Source organism: Harpia harpyja, chromosome 19 (assembly GCF_026419915.1).
Source record: "Harpia harpyja isolate bHarHar1 chromosome 19, bHarHar1 primary haplotype, whole genome shotgun sequence".
Classification (NCBI taxonomy): domain Eukaryota; kingdom Metazoa; phylum Chordata; class Aves; order Accipitriformes; family Accipitridae; genus Harpia; species Harpia harpyja.
In genome coordinates this window covers 10981785-11004953 of record NC_068958.1, presented here as the reverse complement: position 1 = coordinate 11004953, position 23169 = coordinate 10981785, and the positions used below count along the sequence as shown (strand labels likewise).

Sequence of the window (23169 nt, the reverse complement as noted above, 5' to 3'; positions counted from 1 at the left end):
GGTTTTTTTGACCTCCGTAGCTAGTTTAAGTTAATTTGCAATTTCGTCCTATGTATCCTTACTAGCAAAGGCAAGCGAATATAATTTTAACCTTCATGTAACGTATCTTCAAGTAGCCCTTTTAACACAGACATGCATTGGCTTTTGCAGTGAAGATAGATCCTCCATTTAATTGTCAATTATGTGGCAAGAAATAAATTAATTGTGTCACTGATAGACATTGCAAGTCTGAAAGGCGTGAGCTTGGTGGAGTTTGCTTCTTACTGAGAAGTTTGGCTTTCGCCTCTAGAAGTGCATAATATGTACCTGACAAAATATTTGGTGAATTTTTATGATGAGATACAAGCTGAGTTGACCTTAATTCTGTAAGGAGCTTGTTGTAATGCAGCTGTGCAAATCAACACAGCTGGATCCATTGGGATGTAGCTCTTTAAAACAAAATGATGGCAGCAGCCGCCTTTCTTCCCAAGCAGATTGATAAGACTCCTGAAGGTGAAGTTAACTGATAAGTGCAAGGCAGCATTACAGGGATTAGTAATGAGGTATAAGAACCTGGTAAAAATAAATGGATGAGAATCCCTGAAATTACTGGACTCAGTGACTTTATATACACCTTTGTGTCTTTCCTCCATCACTTAGATCTGAACAGAAGGTCCCATTTACTAGCATCCCTCCCTGCAGATTTAGTCTTGCTGTATAAACACACGAGACTGGCATTTATTTAGACTGGTGTGTACGAACTACGCTGTTGCAGGAAAATTTGTATGTACTCATGTTACTTATGAATCACGTTTCTCTTTTTTTTGTTTGCTTATGCACTGCAGTGGATGCAGCCTCGAGTTTTTATAGTTTAAAGTCAAACTTTATGACATCCATTCAATCTCCTTTGGAATGGGACATATTTAGATTAGCAGTGGGATATGCAGGGCTTTACAGGAACTTCTGCAACACTTTTTTCAGTATGGAGAGGAAGAAGAGTGTTAAATGCAGTTTAAACTGACAGGCATTTTGGGTTGCTTTACAGCTGATCCTTTACTCTGTTCCTCCTAAAGAAGGACTTAGGAAAAAAATAAAATCTGTGCTCCAGGCATGTCACAGCATATCGACCTGTAAATATCCACCTTTGCAGGTTTTCACACCAACATGTGAGGCATGTCAGGAAAGGGGAATATCAAAAATATTACTGTGATGATGGCAGTACCGAAGGGATGTTCCCATTATAACCATCTGGGCTAATGTCATTATTATCATGATCTGAGTGGGCCTTTCCCTCCCCCTTTATTAAAGGAGGGAGAAAAACCAGTGAGCAATCCTCCTGCTAGGATGAGAATATTGTCTACCCACAGTCAAGGCTTAGAAGGATTTGTGTTTATATTGGGTGTCTGCTGATACCTTACACCTGATCTGGCAAGGAGAAGACAGGACAGCTGTCTCCAAGGCAGGTTGCAGACTGATAGTGCTCCGGACTGGCTGGGAAGATCCCTCTCTTGCAGGCTCGGGACCTTGCTTGAAGTCTGTACGGTTTGGGCTGTAATTATATCGTGGGCAAAAGGGTGGTGCAGGGTACGTATGCATGCAAAAGATTGCAAAGGATTTTACTTCCTCTCAGGGTTTTTGCTTTGAACCAATATATCACTAAGCCTAACCGAGGGCACATTTATTTTGAAGCAGTCCCATGCAGGGAGGATGGGCGCTGGGAGCAAGCCCTGTACCTGCAGCTCCCAGGTGCTTTGCCAGACCAGACCCACAGCTCCCACATTGACATTGGTCTGTCGCGAGAGCAGAACGTGCTAAGGAGGCAATAAAAAAGCTAGGTGATGTTTGCCAGGTGATGCAGCAGCTCTCCGCTTGACTCGCCTGTCTGGGGAAGGATCATCCCGCAGACTGTGCGAGGCGTTAACGAACGTGCCGTGGTAATGCTGCGCAACACCCTCCCTCCGCTGATGGTGTCTGGCTGTATATTGTTAGCTGCTGACTAGCAGGGAATCCTGGAAATCTTTCTTGGAGGGCCATATTCTGCCTGGCTGGCTGTTTTTTCTTGGCTGTGCCTGAAAACAATGCCGAAATTCAGTTCCCCAAGTGCAGGAGTCATTAATCAAAGGCAAATGGGAATGAGCTGTCTTGGTGCAATGCTCTGGTTCTGGGTTTTGAAGTCAGTGACAGGGATGATCCAGCCACTAATAAGTTTCATGTGAAACTCCAGAGCTTTCGGCTATCAAGCGAATGTCTTACAAAACTGCTTGAGGAAAGGAAGCTGACTTCGGCAGTCCTTGAGTTTGTTTAATTGAAGCCTGAGAGTGATCAAGCGGCTGCTGAAGGCCAGCGTTTGGCTTCCTGTCGCAGAAAAAAAAAATGCTCAGGATTTTTTTTTCTTTGTATTGCCTGTGCACTTTTATTTTTGGTAGTATTACTGAACCAGAACCAACCACTTCTGCTTGCCTTTTCTCTGGGGTAAGGCTGCATGAGAGTGGCGGAGAAGCTTCCAAAGGTCCATGACGCTTTTGATGCACATTTGAATTCAGAAGATCAGTACCAGGAGGGAGAGTCTGGGCTCTGCACAGAGCATTGGACGGGTGAAGCCCTTTCCTGTTCCTTGTATAATAAAAATAGTGCAAATGGTCTTTTTTCAGTGTGCAAAACTTCTCCCCAGTAGACTCCTGCCTTCCCTTGCTTTGCCTCCAGAACAGATCTTGGTCACTGTGGCGAAGACCAGGCAAACGAGAAGGGCTGCTGTGCTCAATTGCAGACGTTCTGCAAGGTTCATCTTTCCCTCATTTCTGGTTCACATCTCTGAGAGCTGGTTACATTATTGCAGCATTTTGTGGGTTTTTTTTCCTAGTGTTTTGCTGTATTTTGAGTCCTTCAGTTTAAAATATTAAAATTAAGCTCTATGCCTCCTCGTGAGGCAACTAAGTGCGTACTATACATAGGGTGGGGTGAAAGGTGGGAGAATTTGAGGGAAGTCATTTTTTTGAAATAGTGGTTTAATTTTTTATGTGAAACCAGTGCTTAATTTTCAAGTGTACTGACCATTTGCATCTTGCTGTAGTGTCTCTACATCTCTAGGAGATACAGGCTCTCAGCAGGTTTGAAAAACTCTGTCTGAACTCGCCACCCAAAATCGACATGTGACTCTTGATTTGAAATTTGTTGGTTTTTTTTCTGCAGAGCTTACATGTGGGAAAGCATCAGAATGAGCTCGTCAGTCTTAGACTTGAGCTCTAAGTACCATCCTCGCGTTTGTCCTCCATAATACAGCAAGTCTTTAGCATCGTATCTCTGGGAACCCAAGCAAATAAGACGGTGAAATGATTTGGGCATTCAAATAAATCCCATGACTATCATCCCAAATTGAAATCTGTCTTCAGAAGTCTCTAGACATACTTGGGGCTCACAGCATCCATCGGCTCTTTGTTCCTCTGATACCTGCAAGCAGCACGCTGAAGTGGCTGCTGGGCTGGAGGGGGAAAAGAAAGGGAAGGGAAGCAATAGTTAAATTTGTTAGTAAGCGGTGTAATCTCTCTTTATTTCCACATTTGCTTTTGTTTTGATACCATATTTTCACCTAAGCATTCGCCAGGTGTTTAATGCATCTGCATTAAAAAAATTTAACGGAGCTCATTGCCCTTGCCCCAGGGGCTATGACTTGCAGCCCAGTTATCAGACAAAAAGATTCAAAGTAACTTCCCTGAATTTATTGCTCCTGTTGGTTGATTCAGATGCAACTGACTTCTTGTAAGAGTCTGGACTGTGTCCTGGTGTCACAGATTCACCCACATGGCATCCGCCTGCTTTCAAACTCGGCAATGGGCATAAAAAGCCTCCTTAGTGATTGCAAGTTTACTGTTTTGGATAAATATTTCCCCTCCCCTCCAAAAACATGTTAGTTACAGGGCATATTATACAGAGGGAGAAAATACTGATATGTTTGTTATGTACATTGATGTGTTTGGGTTTTTTCTGGTTGTTTTTAAATCACGGAGGATGAGATTTTTTTCAAGGGAGCTTAAAGTGCTCAAACTTCACTGAGATTCAAAGTCTGGTCATCCCAAACGGGCTGTCCCAACACATTCTTTGCTGCCCCAACCTGGCCAGCTGAGGTGACTCAGTAAATCAGCAATAGAGCATGACTTCATGTCTAGGTCTCCTATCTCTCGTTCCTCTGCTCCATACATTTGTGAAGGACCACTCCAGAAATTTTTCGCAGTTAATTCTCCAAGCCTTGATTTTCTCATCTGTAAAATGGAGACGTTACTATTCCCTACTATTCCCATCTCTTATTATAAATTGCTTTACAAAAAGTCCTAAGTATTTTTATTGTTGCAGTGCATTTAAGCAAATCACAATGTTATCTCTCTGGTTCTTTTTTACATGGTGATGTTTAGAAGCTTTTTTCAGTATATGCTCTACTTTTGATCAGGAAGAACTAGATTGTTTTCCTTGCTCTTCCCCTAGAATTCATGGTGGCTGGAACAGTCTCCAAAACTCCTTAAGACTGTGGCATTGGTTGGAATAAAACTTAGTAATTACAATACTTGGTAAAGGGTGCACACCGTTGCAGAGAGTAGGCTGGGGGATTTGCTTCCAGGATTACTTGACTGCAGCAGAAATGGAAACCTGTGTTAGTCGTGTTGAATGCTCTTCAGCCACATTTGAAAAGTCAGTGTACTGAAAAGTGATTAATTTTTCAAGCTCTAGGGTGAGACCCTCTGGCAGTTCTGCTGGACATTTGCAGGGTTTGGGGTTTTTTTGGTGCTTTTTATTTACAGTTTACCAGTTCAATAGGACAGCAAGGCTGCTCTGTCAGTAAAGTGGCATTTGCAAGCTCTGAACCTCTTTGGAGTATCTGGTGCATTGGAGTCCAAGGCCTGACTTGCAGTAGTGTGAAGCATCCAGGGTTCACATCAGCTTTAGAGCTGGACACTGGCTTTTAGCAATGACTCTGGAATTCTCCAGGGGCAGGGAATCGCAAGGCTTTGTCCTTTATGGGGAGGAAGGAGTCTTTTTTTGCTCCTGTCAGCTTCTGTTCGTGCAGCTCTCTAGAATGTGGTGATGCTAATGGGAACAAGAGAAGTTTTGGGCTCTGCTCCCTTAGATATGAAGGTAGTCTTCTCAAGTAGAGATTGCAACCCGGCCTCAGCCCAAGCATGTCGGGAAATGAACTCAGTGCTGAGTCAGCCTCTGGTAGGGCATGTTTAAGGAGCTGTAATTTTATTTGCTGTTCTCATATGTGTCCATTTTACGCCATATCTGACAGATTTTTGAAAGGTGCTGAGCTCTTGTAATTCCTGACGAAGGCTCTGGAGGGTGGAGGTACTGACTGCCTTTGCAAATGAGGCTATGGATAACTTGGCTCTGACACTTTTTGCCCTCCCTCCTCTTTCTTGCCCGCACAGAGAGCGTTGCGTGTCATCACTGTAGGATTTACTGCCTTCAGCATGAGGACCTTTGATGTGAGCAGGCTCTAGGAGAAGAGTTACGGCTGCATAGAAAGGCTGGCTTCCAACTTAAGCCCTAATGCATGCCCTCGATGGGAAAAAGTTGGGCTTAGAACTGGCAAAGCATATCTAGAAGATGTTATCGCTTTCTTTTTTATTAAGCTTGTGTTGACTCTTCAGTCTGTGTTGAAAGCAGGTGTGTTTTGAGCTGTACTACTGTATCTTTTGGAGCTATGTGGTAGGAGCAATACAGGATTTCCCTCTTAGATTGTTCCTCCACTGGAACCAGCGTACCTAGCCTAGGGTAAGCAAATGACTCTGGCTTTGCTTTTTTTTTCTGCCTGTCCCCAAGGAGACAATATAAATGCCATGCCTCGAGTGTGTATCTATTGAAGGAAAAAGGGATTTTTAAATAGTGATGAACTGTGGTTTTCCCTTAGTGCAGCAAGCCAATTGTTCATTAGTGAAATATATTAATAATTCGCTTACGAACCTTGTTGGTAAGTGAATCTGCTTTAATTCCTTTGTATCAACAAGAGCTGCAGGTATGTATGTCTTCGTTACATTAAAAAAAGAAAAAAAAAAGCAAGCAATGCTTGCAAATTGGTCTTTGTTTCCAAGGAAACAAACTTGACATGCTTGAGCTGTGCTAGATGCAAACACTGCTAGATTCAGCAGACATGCCTCGGGATTATATGGTCTGAATATTATTTTTAAACTACCTCCAATTTAAAGGCAGGGGAGAGGACGAGAATAGAATTTTTCGGCAGGGTTTACCAATCTGTGCTTAATGAAAGCACTGTGCAGTATCTTAGAGTTGCCTAATGTGCTGTAGAGAGAATTGCATCCTGTGCTGAAAACGGAGGTCCCTAATGAATGTCCCTGGAGAAGGAGCAGCCTGGGGCCAAATGGCTACCACAGGGCGCTGGTCCCGGGGCTTTGGTGAAATCCTTCAGCAGAAATAGAGGTCTGAGGGGAGCTAAGCACGCACTCTCTGTGCCAAATTATTATGGTTTATCCTGGGTCACTTTACCAAACGTTCTGTGCTCTAAAAATATTTTAGTAAAATGCAACTCGCCAGCACTTGGCGCGAAAGGCTGCCTGGCGTGAAAGGCTGCCTGGTGTTCAGAAGTCAAATGCAAATACTATCCCACATGATGTGCTAAAAAGCTGTAGCTTGATGTTGAGGACTGGGCTGAATTCAGGGAATAGATGAGAGAACAATATTATGAGTTGTTTGCGTAGTGCATCTGACATGAATTTGCTGTGGACTGATGAAAATCTTGACTTTAACTTGGTTTATTGCATTGTACAGAAAGTCTCTTAGTATTTTTGTTATTACCTTGGAAGTTTGGCTCAGGAAAAAGCTGGGTTTTGGCATTCATCTGTCACCCTGATTTTTTCTGAAATGCTGTGTAAAGCAACTTGTGTTGTGTAAAGCAACTTGATTTTTTTTTTTTTAAATCTTCCTTTGAAGAATCGAAACTTCAGCATTGAAGCAGACACTGTACATACATGGCAGAAATATTAGCCATGCGTGCAGGGGAAATGAGCATTGCTCGGCAGAGTGCACACACAATTAACGGATTTGAACATCCAGAGTTTCTTTTGGCTTGGGCCCAACATGAGGAATAGGGTATACATTAAAACTTTGTTGGGATTAAATAACCAATTTTTGCCCTGGCCTGCAAAGCTTTACTTCTGCAACAACTATCTTTGCTTTCTGGAGTAGTTCTGTGAGCTGGTAGGGGTCTGTACAGGATATGCAAAGGATATATAGGGAAATAGAAGTTTTTAAGGAACAGTCAAGTTCCATGTGCAGATTTCTTGCAGTGTGCAGGTCTGTCATCCTCCGGCAGTGAAAATGCCTGGTGGACTTCAGCATTGTGTGTCTTTGCATATTTGGTTGTTTGGAAAGCTGGAAAGGTTTAAAAAAAATTTAAAAAATCCTCTATTAATTCTTCTTTGAAATGGTCTTACTGCATTGAGGAGACAAGGTAACGATGGAGTAATTTCAGGGCTGACTAGTGAAAAACAAACCTGTCTTAAAATTCAGGTCCTTAGGAAAACATAGTATGAAGTTTATTGTACTGTAGCCTCTTTTCCCCCTCTTTCATCCTGCTTTTTAACTTTCTTGCAAATGATGTTAAAATAATCTTCAAGGTGATAGAGGGTAGACTGGGGTAGGTTTAGCTTTAAGATGGATGGGAAGCACTATTTGCATTGCGAGCTAAAAGCCTCTGTTGAAGCCTGTTGGGGGAAAAAAAAAATATTAATGGCATTTCATGAAAATATTGTAATTTGTGGAAGGCCCAGTGTGAAAAACCTGCTGGTTTGAGTGTCACTAGGAAATGCTCCTTTTTGCACAAGGCTTGCCTGAGACAGGATTTTCCTTGCTTTTGTTCTAAACCGAGATGCTTGCTGCCTAAAAACGCCTGCGATCCCTGCAGCAAGAGCTTTACCTCCTTGATAGAGGATGGAAACAGGAAGGTTGGCCGGATCGGGATTAATCCTGCACTTTTTTTTTTTTTTTTGCTAATGACACTTCCTTATGCTTACATTTCATTAAAGCTCTGAAATGGCTGAAGATCAGCCGGTACTGAGCATGCTCCAGGGTGGAGGCTGCACCCATAGAGTGAGATGGATTTGTGGCTGGAGGAGTGATAGGCCTGGAGTCAGGATCTGGAAGGACCAAGCAGCTCCCTGCAGACGGGATGGAGGTAGGGCAAATCCGGCCAATTCCTTCCCGTGCCCCCGGGCTGGGGGAGCGAGGAGACCGGATGAAGTAAGAACTGTTGGAATTGATTCAAAAGCAGCATAGTTAACCACTGACACGAGATGGCTTCAAACCGCTTCCTGCGGATCAGCGGGGAGGGGTTTTAAAATACTGACCTTTACTGACTGGCTAACCTATATAAAGAACGAACCTGTCTAATGTTAGGGTGGTGACATAAAGCGACAGCAGGCAGGGGCTGGCAGCGAGGGCTGCAGGGACTTGCTGGGTTGTGCCTTCGTATTGGAAGGCATGTGATCACGTCTCAGTCGTGGGCTGCGTGGCTCGGTCGCTAATTATTATTAATGGGAAGCCTTGCAGGGCGCAGACCTGCTCCGCAGTTTAAATCTAGATCCATCTGTGATTGTGGGAGGGCGAAAGAATGTAAAACCCAAACTCCCTTTTTTGGGCTTATTTTACATTCCAAGGATTGCAAACAAACCTGGCCACATCAGGGCCTCCAAACTGGCAAGGAGAGGAAGGAATATAGATATGTTTATTCCTTTGGCTGAGATATTTTCTGTGCTTCTTGCAGGGGTTTAATGTGTTGGCAAGTGGGTTTGGGGGAAGGAAGGGGACTCTCTTGAGTTGTGCTAGGTTGGGCTCTTGGATTTCGTCTGTAGTTGCCAGCTTTTTACAAGGAATGTGTAAGCACCAGCAGGTATGTGCTGCATGAGCCGATTGACTCCAGTTGTTGTACAAGCAAGCTGCGTGGTAAAGTGCCAATAAAACATTTACATTGGCTCTTGATGTTTGTATTAGTGAGGTGTAGGGAAGATCTGACTTTGTGTGGAGCAGGGGGGGAGACATCGGCCGCGAGCCTCAGCCCTCGCAGATCCTGTCTCCTATGGGAGGTGTGGTATTGAGTGTCTACGCTTGTTTCAGTCTGGCTGTAAGTAAAGGTAAGGCAAGCGGTTTGCTCTACTTAGGGCATTGTGAATACTTTGGTATTACGAAGTTATTGTGTTTATTAACAGAAATCTCTGTGATCATGGTCTATCTTTAGCTTACGTTCAGTAAGATAGACTGGCTCTTTCTTCAGGACAACTCTGGCTGCTTTTCATAGCACAGTTCAGGGGGCGATTGATAAAGAGCAAAACATAGATTTTTATTTTATTGCTGTGTCCCAGGTGATGGTCTCACACACTTGGGTCAATCTGCATGATGAGTCACATCATCACCTAAAGTAACTTGCATATTTATTGCCTGGTTCTGCATTGCTTGCATACCCAATGCTTCCTCAGCGTTTTCTGAGCCTTTTTGATAATGTCAGCCCTGCACTAAGTTGGTGACCAGCTTGCTTACTAGTGTTGCTTTTACGGTCCCTGCATAGAAGTCTGCTGGAGCCCCAGCTTGCTGGCCATGCAGAACTTCTCTTACTCTTTAACGGACACTGGCTTGTTTATGGTTGGATGAATGCACAAAGAAAAGCATTTATGTAAAATAAACGGCATTGTAATTGTACACTGAAAGGAAGAAGTTTTGATTTTCTTTGGCTCAGATGGGGGCTGTGTTTATGGCTTTTCAGAATTGATGCTGGTGGCTTTTTCTGCTTGTGCTACTCTGGCGTTGAGGTGATCTCAGCACCAAGTTTTCATGTATGGTCTGGCTCCCATGATGAGGAAATTTGACTTAAACAGTTTCAGATGCTGGAAAACTACTCGTGTGATAATTTCCTATTGTGCGTGTGTGAAAGGTGTTAGGTAGCCTTAAAGACCCACTGCCACCTTATGGCAGTTGCTGAAAAGCAGCTTCTTTAGAGCCAATTCTGTATACACATCATGCTTGCTTTATTTCTCTGCTCTTCTTAACTAGTGGTATTTGCATGAAGGCAGGAGCTTTGTTTTTAAAGAGTTCATCTGCTCCTTCTGTTCCTTGCAGAAATTTATAATGTCAGTGGAATTGCTTGTAGAGCCATCAACTGCAATATTTCATAGGCGAGTTCATGATTTGGGGAGATATAAAAGCATCATGAAGCACTGATTCTCCTCCAGTGAAGAACTTGCTTATTTTCACGTGAATGCCCTAATCCTTAAAAAAAAATAGGTGTGAGGTCAAAGAACAGGGACACGTTGAACACATGAGGCTCATCGGCAGGATCTACACCCGAGCTCCAGCGTTTGTTTCAGTGAAGTGTTGCAGCAGAAGCAAGATTGAATGTGAGCAGCCATTTTTACAGCCGGCTTTGCTGGCAGAAGACTACTAATAAGCAGGATGGCTTTGCACTGACATGGGTCTGATTCCCACCCCATCTACCGTCCCCCAAATAAAACAATAAAACATTTGTCTGTGGAGCAAACGGTGAGTGTGGTTAAAGCAATGAGCTTGCTTACTGTTACTGAGATGGTATATGCAAGGGATGCTGTATTTAGGACCCTTCTTGAGCAAGGCTGTGTTTGTACGGTAGAAGCTCTTGATATGTGATAGCTGAATGAAAGGGAGAAATAGTGTTTTTAGATTTCCAAAATAGAAGGAACTGTGGTTACTATAAGTTAAAGCTGAAGGAGTTTATAATTGGGAACTGTTAGGAATACAGTATGTTCTAAATTACAGCTGTCTGGCCAATATGCTTCTAAATAAAGTTCTAGGATTGCCCTATAAATGAAATACTCAACGCATATTCTTATCAAAACATAGCAACATCTCCCAGAGAGCTTACATCTCAACATCTGTCGCAACAGCATCTTTTTTCCTCTTTTTTTCTCCTTTTTTTTTTTTTTTTTAAATCATCTTCTTGGTGTGTGTAATGTACTCAATGCAGCGTCCCAGGGAACATTTCATGTTTCCTATTAACTAAAAGCAGTTTTCAACTTTGCTGGGGAAAGAGGGGGAGGGAGGGAGATGGCTTGGAAACTTTGGGGGGAAAAAACCAGGTTTTGAAAGCTGGAGAAAGCTGTGGTTCCATAAGCGTGCATTAATGACTGTCTGCTCCTTCAAGGCTTTTACCTGAGCATGGAGGTGGATGTTTGGGCTCCCTTGGGGGATGCTGAGCACAGTGTGTCCTGGGAATGGGCATTTTGGTTAGGAAATGTCCTACATAATGGGTGAGGAGGGAAGGAGGCATTTTAACAGCTTGCGGCAGAGCTGGGGAGCGGTTCTTAGCAGTGCAGAAGCAAATCAGGATTCCAGCAGAAACGCTCCTCTTGTATCGAAGTCCCTTCAGCTTATTGTGCTTTTGGGATTTCTTCTGAGGAGGCGGAAAAGGAGCTTCAGATTTAAGCAACTTAAGGGTCTGGGAGAAGAGCAGCCTAATGGAAATAAGGAACCCCCCCTGTATTTTGCAGAGCTAAATATTGTTCTTCCTATAGAAAGAAAAATCTCCCCTTGCCTCCCACTTGCGCTTCCTCTGCAAGGGAGCTGTGAAAGTGCCGTACATAATGGTGTAATTAAGCAAAAGCCCTGAGGAACCCGGTGTCCTTTGTGAAGGGAGGTGGTTGTGCTGCTGCCTTCCTCCTGAAAATGTGAGATTTATGAAAGGGATATTCGAGCCTTGAATCAGGGAACGGAGGCCAGAGAGCCTTGGTATAAAAATACGTTGTAGTTTTATACCTGGCAGAAGATGTTTTGAAAGAGGGGTGCTATGCTGTCTCATTCCAGCTTGGTGGGGAAATTGCTGGAGAGTACTTGGGTTAAATAAAGGGGAAAGCTTTGTGGGGCACAGGCTCGTTCTTATCCTACATCATTAGAAAAACCACTTCCTCTGCCAGTCTGGAGATGGGTCTCTAACCAGCTGGTTAGAAAAGAGCCTGTGTAGCACCCGACCTCTGCAGAATGGGGGAGATGGGGGTCCTGGGGCAGAAGGCACCGCTCTGCCAGCCACCAGACCCTGCCCAGGCACAGAGGTAGTGGTGCCAGACTGAGCAATGCCGTGGTGGTCTGGAAGCTTCTCTCTCCTTTTGGAAGGCATAAATTTAAGGTTTTATTAATCAATGCTCAAGCATCCCCCATGAACGTGACGCTATGCAGAGATGCTGATAAGATGCCGATCGATCGTTTAGCTCGAGGTGGTTGTTGAGCCATCTGCAATACCCTGATCAGCTTTGCTTTTTTTGTTGGTTTTTTTTTTTTTAAACAGTGTTTAGTGCTTTCAAGGATGGCCGTGAGATGTGAAAAGCATCTCTGGTAGCTTCTGCTGTCAGTGTATATTTAACTTCAGCAGTAAAAACATGTCTAGTGCTGAGATGCAGTGGGGAGTGCTGCCCTTCTGTGTGCACGGGAAGGCTGAGGCTGCGGTGTGGTTCTTCATCATTATTTTATCACTGAAAGGGGATGTTGACTGTGGTAGTTCAATTGATACTGCCTTTGTTAATATCTTTGTTTCTATTTCTGGGTTTTTAATGAAAGCTTGGTAATTTCATGCTGCAAGGAAGGGCAACGTGTCAACTGTTTTAAAGCCATCTTTGGTTTGAACTACAGTAATCTTTTGATGCGGTGGATAATACAACTTCTCTCTGTGTAGTCGGTTTTTGTTGCTTTTGTTTGGGGATTTTCGAGTTTGTCTTAAATGAGTTACCTCTACACCTCTCAGCAACTGATAGAAAGGCCAGGAAAATCTCATTTTGTGTATATTAAAACTTAAGATTTACATCAAACAAAAACCCAGTGGGTGAAAGAGAGATCCTTGCTTTGTACTGTCACCTCAAATATTCCTTCTCTATGAATTTCAGTCATCTTGATTTAGCCTTGTGTGTTTTAACTGTTTAGTAGTGAAACTTCTCCAGAGTGTGGAGAGAAAAATAACATCCTTGTAGTCGAGGCAGATCTGTGGCAGGCTCTTCTGCTGCTTTAACTATTGCTGCCTTGCAAATGTGCTTGGACACAGTGGTGAATTAGCTGCTTGGGCTGGAGAAAATGTGGCTTGTTGATGTTTCCAGCCTGTGATAATGCAATGGCAGGACACGCTCCTGGGATGCTCAGCAGAGGAGAGGAGGGGATGGGTAGAGCAGAGCAGGTGATGGCTTCGTGCTTGTGCTGAAGGCCTGAATTTGCATGCCTGCTTTTGGTACAAGGTGTAAGGCAAACAAAATCCTTGGGCTCTTCAAAACCTCACTATGGATTTCGATTGGCTTTTTTTCTCCCTACAGTGCAGGCTGCTCCCTGCCGCCCCCAGCCCACTGTAACACATTACACTCAGCTCGTCTACATTTTAATTTCTGCTCTTTAAGAGAACTATCTTCTGTGCTCTTATTTTTTTGAAAACTGTTTTTTCTTTGGCCAAGAACAAGCGGGTGGTGCCACAGTCCATTTCTGAGCTTCCTCTTCCTTGTGGCCTCTTCTCCGGGGTTGCTGGTCGCCCTCCCCCTGCTCGGGTGGGAGGTTCTCCAGCACGACACCCAGCTCCAGCAGCCTCCTGCTCCTGCCTCAGATAAATGCCAGTCTTGCGCTTGAATCCCTTCCAGCCGATCTCTGCTTACAGATGTTCCTGAGAGTTGCTCTGGCAGTTTTACTGGGAGCTTGAGCAGATACAAAGGTTGCCAAGAGTTTATGCTTAATTGTTAAGTGGAACAGAGACAAACTACTTTTATTTTGAAGCTAAAATTTCTTCTTTTAGCTTGCTGGCTAGGCCAGCTGCATCATATGGTTTGACATAGGCTGAGCTCAGAGCTCCTGCACCTAGTAGTGCACTATCACTTCACTAGGGTTTTCCCCCCTCATTCCATTTCCCCCCCCTCTTCTTAATGACTGTGTTTTGTGATACCTTTTTAAAGTTGGTTGTACCAGGTCAGGTTGTCTTATTAATCCCCAAAGTGAAGAATAGCTCCCCTTCAGCTCAGCAGATCGGATCTCGAATGCACTTGCAGTTGGACACTGCACACTGAACCAGTTTAACCCGTGTGCCTTCATCCCAGTGCTCAGAGGTTGGGCGCTTTATTAAACAGAACAAAATCGGCACGGGAGCATCCCCAAGCCGCGCAGCATCCCTCCCTGTCCCTCCTGCCTCTCCTTTTCTTGCGGGCAAGGGCTACTCTTGAAGGCCACCGAGACAGAACACCTCGCTCTATGGTTTAAAAGGCTTTTTTTTTTTCTCAGGCGAGCGATCAGTTTTGAGGCCTGGCACCCTGTCAGAAAGTTGACAGATGATCTGCATTACCGGTGCGTCCCCGGGATGCCCTGGATAATCGCGCTCCAATGGACGCCCTGGAGCCGGCAGGTTCTCTGTGAAATGGCTGCAGCTTGGAGGGAGCAGTGAAATGGTCTCCTCTGGGCATGCTCACTCTGTAGAGGGAGCTTTTATCACATGAGCAGAAACTGAATCACTGCTCATGAGGATCTGGAATATGCAACTCTTTGAGTCTTCACCAGAAGAAGACAACAGATGTCTGCAGGTACCGCAGGGTCCACCTCCCATGCCTCGCAAAGAGCGGCTTCCCGCTGGCCCTGGCCACAGGCAGGCTGTCTCCTGCTGGGGAAGGAGAAACCTCGGAGAGGAGGAAGACAGTTCGGGGAATCATGGCTGGGGTTATTTATTTATTTGTTTCTATATACATTTATTTTCCTGCCCCGTGCGCGGGTGGGCAGGCAGGGTGCACTGGGGAGCTGGCTGGAGGAGGCTGGCCAGGCTCTGTCTGTGCTGTGATGATTGTTGCCTTGTGCTGTGCCATGAGCTTGCAAGTACTTCTGCATCCGATGTCGCCTGCTCCGGGGAGGCTCGGGCTTTGTTTTCTCACGTCTGGGTGGTCTTTTATTTGTCTTGTGGGGTGGGGAGGTTTGTTTGGCGTTGGGCTTTGGGGTTTTTTTTGGTGGTGGGGGGGGGGGTGTTGGTGTTTTTTTTTTATTATTATTATTTAAAGTGTGAAGTTTCTGGAAAATTCTCTCAGGAGCCCTCTCTTCTTGTAAGCAAGAAGAGCAAACGCTGGGGTGTCCGAGCTGCTTGAAGACTGAACTCCCAAAGGGGAGGAGAGGGCCTGTGGCCACATGGCACCTCCTCACTAGGTCTCCTTTGACAGCCTCTGCTTGCATCAAGCAAGCCTACAGCTCACTTCTTGGGGTAGAGGCAAGAGCGAACGTTATTTTACCAGGAAGAAACAATCCTTTATATTTTGGGGTGGCTTCCTCCCCTCTCTCTTCTTTTCTTTTTTTTAAATAGTAGCTTGCAATCCAAGGGAACAGCTGATTAAAACGGAACATCCATGGTTGATTTCATGGCAGGAGGCATGTCCGCAGCTTACTTTAAAAGTTGCCTAAAATTCAGACCCCTGGCCCTGCCATGCTCTTGGGGTTTTTTTTGCTGTCATTTGTGTTATAGGCAGACAGGCTGCCACAGACCTCGGTGGGACTTGGGGCAGACACCGAAGGTCCCAGAGCCATGGGGGGTCCGGGCACCCCTGCCAGGGGGCAAAACACTGGCCTGAGCTTGCCATGCTCGAGGGATACCCCTGAAGCTGCCATGCAGACACAATATTGAATTTTCAATCGAGGAGTGAGACATGAAGATGGCATTTAAAAGATTAGGGAGCTTACAGGATGATCTGTGATACTTAATCTAAATATCCATCGTGTCTCCACTGGACTATAAATATGCTCATTGTTCGTCATCTAGAAGATGTGTGCTAAAGGAAAAGGCATCAGAAGAAGTCACGAGGAGAGGAACGAGATTCCTTTTTAACAGTGAAGAGCAGAGGCCTTGATGTGCTGCTTGATCAGCTCCCATCCAGGGGAAAAAATGTGCTTTGGGTTTGATGAAGGCTGAGGAAACAAGCAACCAAAAAACCGATGAGGTGTGCAACGTGTGCTCCTGTGTCGTGGTGACCACGATGACACTGGTGTGACAGCCGGCCAAAAAAACCTAATGCTCCATCCCTGACGGCTGATGCCCTTTGCAAGCATCTGCAGAGAGACGCTGAAAAGCCTGACCTACTTTGGAGGGAAGAGAGAAACCCAAGGTCTGGACTTCGCGCTGCTGTTCAGCAAGGGTTAAGAGCCCCAAAGTGAGGCCTTGGGGTTTTTCCCCTTCACGTATTTAACTGACCTTTAAGGGCCAGCACGAGCTCTTCCCCTCTTCCCAAGAACAGGTTTGGAGACAGCTGGGCTCTGCAGCACACATGGGGCATATTTTCTGCTGATGAGCCCCTGTTAGACAAACCCTGGGCCTGGCAACAGGGGTGCAGGGGGCAGGATTGGGCCCATGACCTTGGGGGCTTGGGCTGTGGTGGTTGTCCTGGGGCCAGTGCTGGACCCTGGCTTCCCTGACCTCTCCCATGCGGTGCCATCTCCTAATGAAAGAGGATTGCGTGCATCTCATGCAATGGAAGGGAGCTATTTTATTCAGGTGAACAAGGAGTTTTAAGGAACTTTGCCCTCCTGGCCAGCTGGTTTGGGGAAGGGCTGGATTGACTCCTGCTGCTCCTCTTTGTTGTCCTTTTGCTGGTTTTCCCTGAAGTTTTTCCTTCTCCCCTTCCCGCTCCTGGAGCTGAGAGTGGTCGAGGAATCGCCGCGGCGGGAGGGTTACCTTGCTTTTGGTGCAGCCGAAAGGCTCGGGGCTCTTGACAGCGCGCACGCTCCCTGCTTGCGAGGCTCGGAGGACCATATGTTCCTGCAGTGACATGTAATGTCAGTGATTTGGAAACGAGTCTTGAATTTATAACCCTTGACTACCATTTTCAGCCAGTTATTTCTAACTCCTGTGAATTTAGTTTTGACACCAACCCCTCTTTGCAGAGGAGACCCTTAGGCCCCTTCGTGCTTCCCTTGGTCTCGTGGGATCCGTCCCTCCCTGTGCCTGTGTGAGCTCCTTGGTCTCTTGGGTGGAGGAGGAAATGTCTGGCTTTGCTGTATGGTGGCATTGGTCCTGGAGGGGGGCAGAGGAAGAGGACAGGCAGCAGGCAGCACTGCCTACCAGGATTTACAGTAGTCAGGAAAGCAGCAGGAGCGAAGCTCACAAACTGTACAAGCTACTTGGAAAGTGTCCTTAAAAAAAGAAAAAAAATTAGAGGGAAAAAATGTAGAGGAAGCTTTTTAAAAAAAAATATTCTGGGATCCAACATCACAGCTTGCTTCCCCCAAACCAGGTAATTTATTTATCTTCTTCCTTCAGTCCCCATCAGGAGGGGGAAGGCTGGTGGACGTGGTGGAGAAGGGTCGAGGCAGTGGGGGTTAAGAAGATCTGGTATGCAAGCGTCTTCCCTGCAACGCTGCCATACTGTGTTGGAGCAGCACAGTGCCTCTTGCAGAGGAAGATTTTCACAACTTGTCCTTGTTCCAAGGATGAGGAAACCTCCAGCTCTTCTGGCATTTTCTCTCCGTCATAAGTCAGAGCTGCTTTCACCTGTAAAGTATGATCAGCACGGATGGGGAGAGGACTGGAAAGGAGAGGGGGCTCAGAGCAACCTTGCAAGGCTTTTCATGGAGCTCTTGGTGTTAAATGATGAACTTTTCCCCTCCTCCTCTCATTTTCCTGTGTGCCTGCAAAAATACTCTGGTTTGCATTTAAAGGAGAAAACTGTATGTGCTGGGACTAAGCCAACTTGTTTATTCAAGGGAAATACCATATTTCCAACCCTTTCTCTCGCAGAGGAAGGCTTGACGGAGGATGGCAGACTGGGCTGGCTATTGTATTTTTAGGTGACATCGAAGCACAGTTGTGATTTGAAGAAGCTAAAAATCATGGCTGGCATTTTGCATCGAGCTCTGCAAGACCTCTCCTCCCCACTACCTCCAACCCCCAAAGGGGTTAACTTCTCCCTCCAAAACAGGTGGATTTTGACCTAAATCAAGGAGAGAAAAGGAAAAAAAAAAACCCCAAACAACAACAAAAAAACAACAAAGCCACCACCACAAACCCACAGCCTGCTACTTTCCCCGCTTTTGCAATTTCCCTTCTCCAAAGCGGATTTTTATTGTGAGGGGCTGGGGGGGCCGCGAGTGGTCGGGAGGCAAACGCCTGCTCCTCTCCTCCTGTCAAAAAATGGCAGGTCAGTGTGTGTCTGTAAACAATGCAGTTATGAAATGGCAGCGCCAGGCCGAGCTGAGCATGCTCGGGAGCAGCCTGTAGGGGGAGGTGAGCCGAGAAAGATGATCTAATTCAGTGCAATTCTTGGGATTGAAGGAAAAGACCAGGCTCCACTCTTAATGACAGAGCGGAAAAAAAAAGGCCCCACGCCGGGGACGAAGCCCGTAGGCCATGGAGGAGAGGGTGTGAGGATCTCCCACCTCTAGGACTTCGGGTGCTGGGCAGCGCTGTGTCGCTTTCTCACCCTCCAGGAGAGTAAAGCCTTGGTGAGGTTTTGCTGTAGTTATTAGAGGGACAGGCCCGAGGGTGCAAGTTTTACTTTTTCTTTCTTTTTTTTTGTCTTTTTTTCCCCCCTTCTCCCTGACTGCTTTTCCGGCTTGCAGGCGTCGCCGTCTTGCTGCTGGTCTCTCGATGGCTGGAGGTGACCCAGACGGAGGTGGTGTGGGCAGCTGAGCGAGGTCCTCCAGCTCCCAAGGGAAGCCCACGCGGGGCTTTCCCTTCTCCGCCGACCCGACAAGCCCTTCCACCGGGCACTGGCGGGACGGGCAGGGGGAGAGGGAGCTGCTCCGCCGGCTGCGGTGGTTGGGGGGTGGGAGGAAGAGGAGCGCGGAGGCCGAAGAGGTGCCTGAGCCCCGTTGATGGGGGTGAGCTGCTTTCCAGCTCCCAGGCCCTGGGCTGCTGCAACCTGCTTGCTCCAGGCTCCTCTTGGTGCTACGGTTTTACCCTGGCTAAGCCTTCCTGGGGACTGGGTGTTTCTGAAATGGCTGGTTTGCTTTTGCTAGAGATAGTGATGAATCTTGGTCTCCATTCTTCCCCCCCTCCCCTCATGGGTGCTAGGAGAAGGCAGGCAGCAGCTGTACTCCTTGCTAACCTCAGCCTGTGGAAGGAGGAGGTAGATGCCTTTGTCTGCTCTTCATTTACACTTGCCTGCACATACAAGTTGCACTGGCTTTAACTCTACTGGGACACAGCTAGATGGATACAACGCTTCGCAGCATGGAAGCAGTGAGGAAGCGTAAATCGATCTCCCCTTTACAGGAGGGCATGGGCTCTGCAAACCCCCCTTGCCTGAAGCCTGCACGCCATTGTGGACCGCGTTGTCTTACGAGAAGTCATTTTAAGTCCTGTTGTGTTTCATGCACGTGTCTCCTTGTTCCCAGCTGTTGCATGCAGGGACTTGCGCCTCGTTTCTACCCTTCCCCCTGTTTCGGGAGTTGATTTGTGTGGCTGGAATAGGAGAGAGGACATGGGGATCGAGAAGGAAGTGTTTCTTTTCTTTTAGGAAGAGTCTGATTGAAAGGAATTCAGGAGACAAAAGAATTGCAAAGAATTTGATTTGGGGACAAACTTCAGGCTGAGGGCAGTGCTTGTTGTGAGCTACAGATAAAATTCCATGTTCACATGATTGCATGAGGCTTACAAGGAAGTGGCCTTAACCTAAAAAAAAAGGAGCTTTGAGACTGGTGACTGCTTTGTAGGCCAGGTATGCTGGTGGTTACGTTTCCTTCCTTCCCCAGATCAAATGCTGCTGCTGCTTCTAATGACAGGCCCGTGGTCAGCGTCCCCACGAGCAGTGATCCCAGACCTTGCCCATGCACAGCAGGACCTGAGCGGTGCTGAGATCTGAAATGAGCAGCCTTCATGTGCCTACAAAAGAAACACTCTCTTTCTACAAGCATTTTCTTAATCATTACTTCCTATATAATTAAGTACAAAATGTTTGTCTTCTCTTTAAGGCAAAGGTTATTACAAGCAAGTTGGTTTGAGTTGTGGTTTTTTTTCAGGAGAAAAAGGGAGGAAAAAAATGAGTGAATGAGAATCTGCTGCTGCTGGGGTTGCATCATTTATTGAGAGCTTTGCCTCTCTGCCTTGCTACAGTGTGTATTGCAAACCTCACTGCTGCCTTGCACAGGAGGTGAAATCCTGCCCTGCTGAAGGGCTGGCGAGAGCTTTGCCTGAGCCCCAGCTCCACCGGGGAGCTGGCGTTGGGACATGTGCCTCAACCGCTCATGGGGAGCAGTGCCTGGTGGTGTCACCTCTGAGGGGTTGGTGTCCACCTCCCAGCTGGAGGCTTTGCAGGCCGGGCAGGATCAGTCCTGCCCGTCCTGCCGGGTCTGCAGGCAGATGTGTTGGTGCAGCTGCTGCCCTGAATGGGAGCAAGCAGACTTTCAGAGGGGTCCTCCTGCTCCCAGCCCTCTTTCAGATCGACTTTAGCTGCATGGCTCTGATCAGAATAATGCTGCTGCAAAGCCTCAGGTTCCTAGATGGTTGATTTTTAAGACAAAAAAAAAAAAAAAAAAAAGACCCTGGTGAAGGTAGACATCTTAGCACATCAACCTCCGCTCCTTCCTGGTCTGCCTGGAGAGAGCTCTGGTTCATGATGTAACTCACTGGTCTCTTGGGCTTGGTAAGCTGCAATATGTTGGAGTTTTGCTGTGCATGTATTGTCTTTGCCTATAAAACCTGTTTGGACCTTTGCAAAGGGCACCCGGATGGCTGATGAAAATGCCAAGGAGGAGGCTGAGAAAGCTCTTTCTGTGTTCCCAGCTTTGTTCTTTTTCTCTTCTTTTTTTTTTTTTTTGTGGGCTTTTTTTTTGTTTTAAAGGCACCACTGTAGTTTCTAGTCGTCGTCTGTTTGGAAATGCTGCAGAGCCTTTCCTTGGCTGGTCTGACCCGTCTTCCATCCCCTCCAAAGACCTCGCAGAGGAGAGGAAGCCTGTTTTCTTGTAAACAGAGGTGGAGGGGAAAAACTAAACCAGCACTAGCTCTTCTCCTTGGATCCTCATGGCTTTTAAAGCCCTTTCAAAGACCTAATCAGTCTTTCTTAAGATGCAATATTTTTTTCTTCCCCTTGAAACTTAAAAATAAAGGGGGGGGGATGTTGTGTGGAGATAATGCTTCATTGCTGGTGGCATGTATTCTTTATGGAGGCTCTCCAGCCACTGAAGGTTAATAATCAGTCCGGGGTCGGCGAGGGAATGGAGGCGGACGGCTGCGGGAAAGGGGGGAAGGAAAAAAAAAAAATGGAGCGAGTGAGACTTTTATTGTGAAGCAGCCTGTGCTTGGCAGTTGGCTTTTGTTGGGACTGCTGCAAGAGCAGACATTTCTCGGCGGGGAGGGTGGGTATAGGATTTCCCTGCCAATCGGGAGCCGACGGATTGGGGCATGGGGAGTGTGAGCAGAAAGGGAAGTTTGCTCTGAATTTGAGAGAGGGGAGGGAAAAAAATAACCCAACACACACACAAAAATGGAGGTATTGACACTTGCGGTGGAGTTGCTGCTAAGTTGGCTGGGTGGAGCCGTGGGCCGGTGGGAATGAATGGGCAGTGCTGCCCGGCTGGCGGGGGGTGCCCGGTGGGTGCCCCTCGGTGCTGGGTGCCGGCTGCTGCATCTGCCGGGTGGTGATGGAGCAAGGAGGGGAGAGCGCTGGCCTGGGGGGAAGAGGCTTCGAGCGCTTTGCAGGGGTTTCCTGTAACTTCCTTTTGATCAAAATGCTTCAAAATTCACAGTTGGCTTTTTTTAATTATTATTTTATTTTCTACCTTGATGCTGAGTTTTTGTTTGTTTCAGAGCAAGGCATGGAAGTTGTAAAGCTGCCGCCGCTGCTAGCAAGGGATTTGTCTCTGAGATAGGAACCAGGAGAGCCCGTCAGGTGCCGCCTTGGTTAGCCTTGCCTTGGCACTCAGCTTTTTTACTCTCATGGGAAAAAGTGATGGTTTCTCTCTTGCCTCTCTTGGCGTTGGAAATTCTGCTTTGAGAGCTCTTGCCGCTGGCCAGGACCCGGAGTAGCCCTGAGCTCCTGGTAATCGCAGCGAAGAGAGAGGGTGGTTGTTAGCTGCCGAGGTCTGATTGACTCCAGGGTTCCTGCAGTGGCTTTTCTTCAGGCGTCATGGGCTGAGTAACAGCAATGCCTCTGTGGAAGGGAGAGTGTGGATGATTTGTGGAGTGGGGGTACTGCTTGTAAAATAATTAAAACCTAGAATCGGATGGCTAAGAATGACCTGCTGGAAATCCTGGGGCTTCCAGTATGAGTCAGTTTAATTGCAGGAATATCAAGACCTTTCCTTGTTGCAACAAAGGTTGGGGAAACAAGCTGGTCCCTGTTAGACAGACTGAGGCTCTTTATTTGCTGCTGGTGTCTGTGGTGAGGGCCTGGATGCCCCTTCCAATGGGTGGGAGCTGTGGTGCTGCGCTTGAGCCCCGGCTCTCTGCAGTTCTCTGCATTAGTCTTGCAGCAGGGTAAGTCCATGAGAAAAATGAAGTTATTCCCAGTCTACAAGGAGTCCGGCTAGAGGAGGGGTAGAGTTTACAAGCAGATGTTTGCAGCAAGGATATATATTATTGGCTTAGCAAATAAATAAAAAAAAGCTGATCTGTGTTCAAACTTTGGGCTGTGTTTTTTGATCATTTCTTGATGGAAGCTGATCGCCAGTGTCTGCTGGAGGTATGTTCTGTTTCAGGCTATCTGATCGGTTGACTGAGCTGAGGTTTCAAATCCTTACAGCTTGCTTTTTGGTCTGTGTCTGAAAATCTGAAGGTGGTGCACTTGGAGCATGAGTTCCCTCTTGCTGAGAGCATCTAGATGTGGCCGTGTTTGCTGTTTGCTTGCGCTCGGGGGCAGGCAGCCACCCACAACCACCTTCCTCCTCCATAGAGGAGCAATCCTTGAAGGTGCCCTTAGCTCTGCGCAGGCGGGCCTGGCAGGTGGTGGAGGCTTTCCCAAGAACCTGTGCCCAGCCAGTGTCCCTTGAGTTTCCTCCTTCCCGCCAGCTGTGTGTTGCTTTGCAGATAGTGGCATTTAGGTGCAGGGCAGGTGGTCCTGCAGGCACCAAGGGGCAGGGACCCAGTGCTGGATGAGCCCTTCGCTGGCTGCATGGGGTGGGGGGCTGCTGAAATCGGGGTGAAGGAAGACCCCACGCCGCAGTACCTGCGGGCACCTGGCATTGCAGCTGAGTTCACATGGAAACAAAAATCACAGGGTGGCTGGTAATAGCAACATCAAAGCTCAT

The 23169-nt window shown here is 46.8% G+C and overlaps 1 protein-coding gene across 13 annotated transcripts in view; it reads left to right on the top strand.

The window, feature by feature from the left end:
- EHMT1 (euchromatic histone lysine methyltransferase 1) overlaps window positions 1-23169 on the top strand; it is a 123256-nt gene that overhangs the window by 35786 nt on the left and 64301 nt on the right. The window contains exon 1 of one of the 13 annotated variants that reach the window (XM_052814704.1): window positions 8029-8158. The exons of 5 other annotated variants lie outside the window; for them this stretch is intronic. In XM_052814704.1, coding sequence (XP_052670664.1) covers window positions 8153-8158 — 6 coding nt within the window. In that variant the 5' untranslated portion in view covers window positions 8029-8152. Of the gene's footprint in view, window positions 1-8028; window positions 8159-14350; window positions 14538-18226; window positions 18427-19508; window positions 19644-20810; window positions 21414-23169 lie in introns of those variants that run through there. 7 more of the 13 variants (XM_052814715.1, XM_052814712.1, XM_052814702.1 and 4 more) reach the window with 7 other exon arrangements.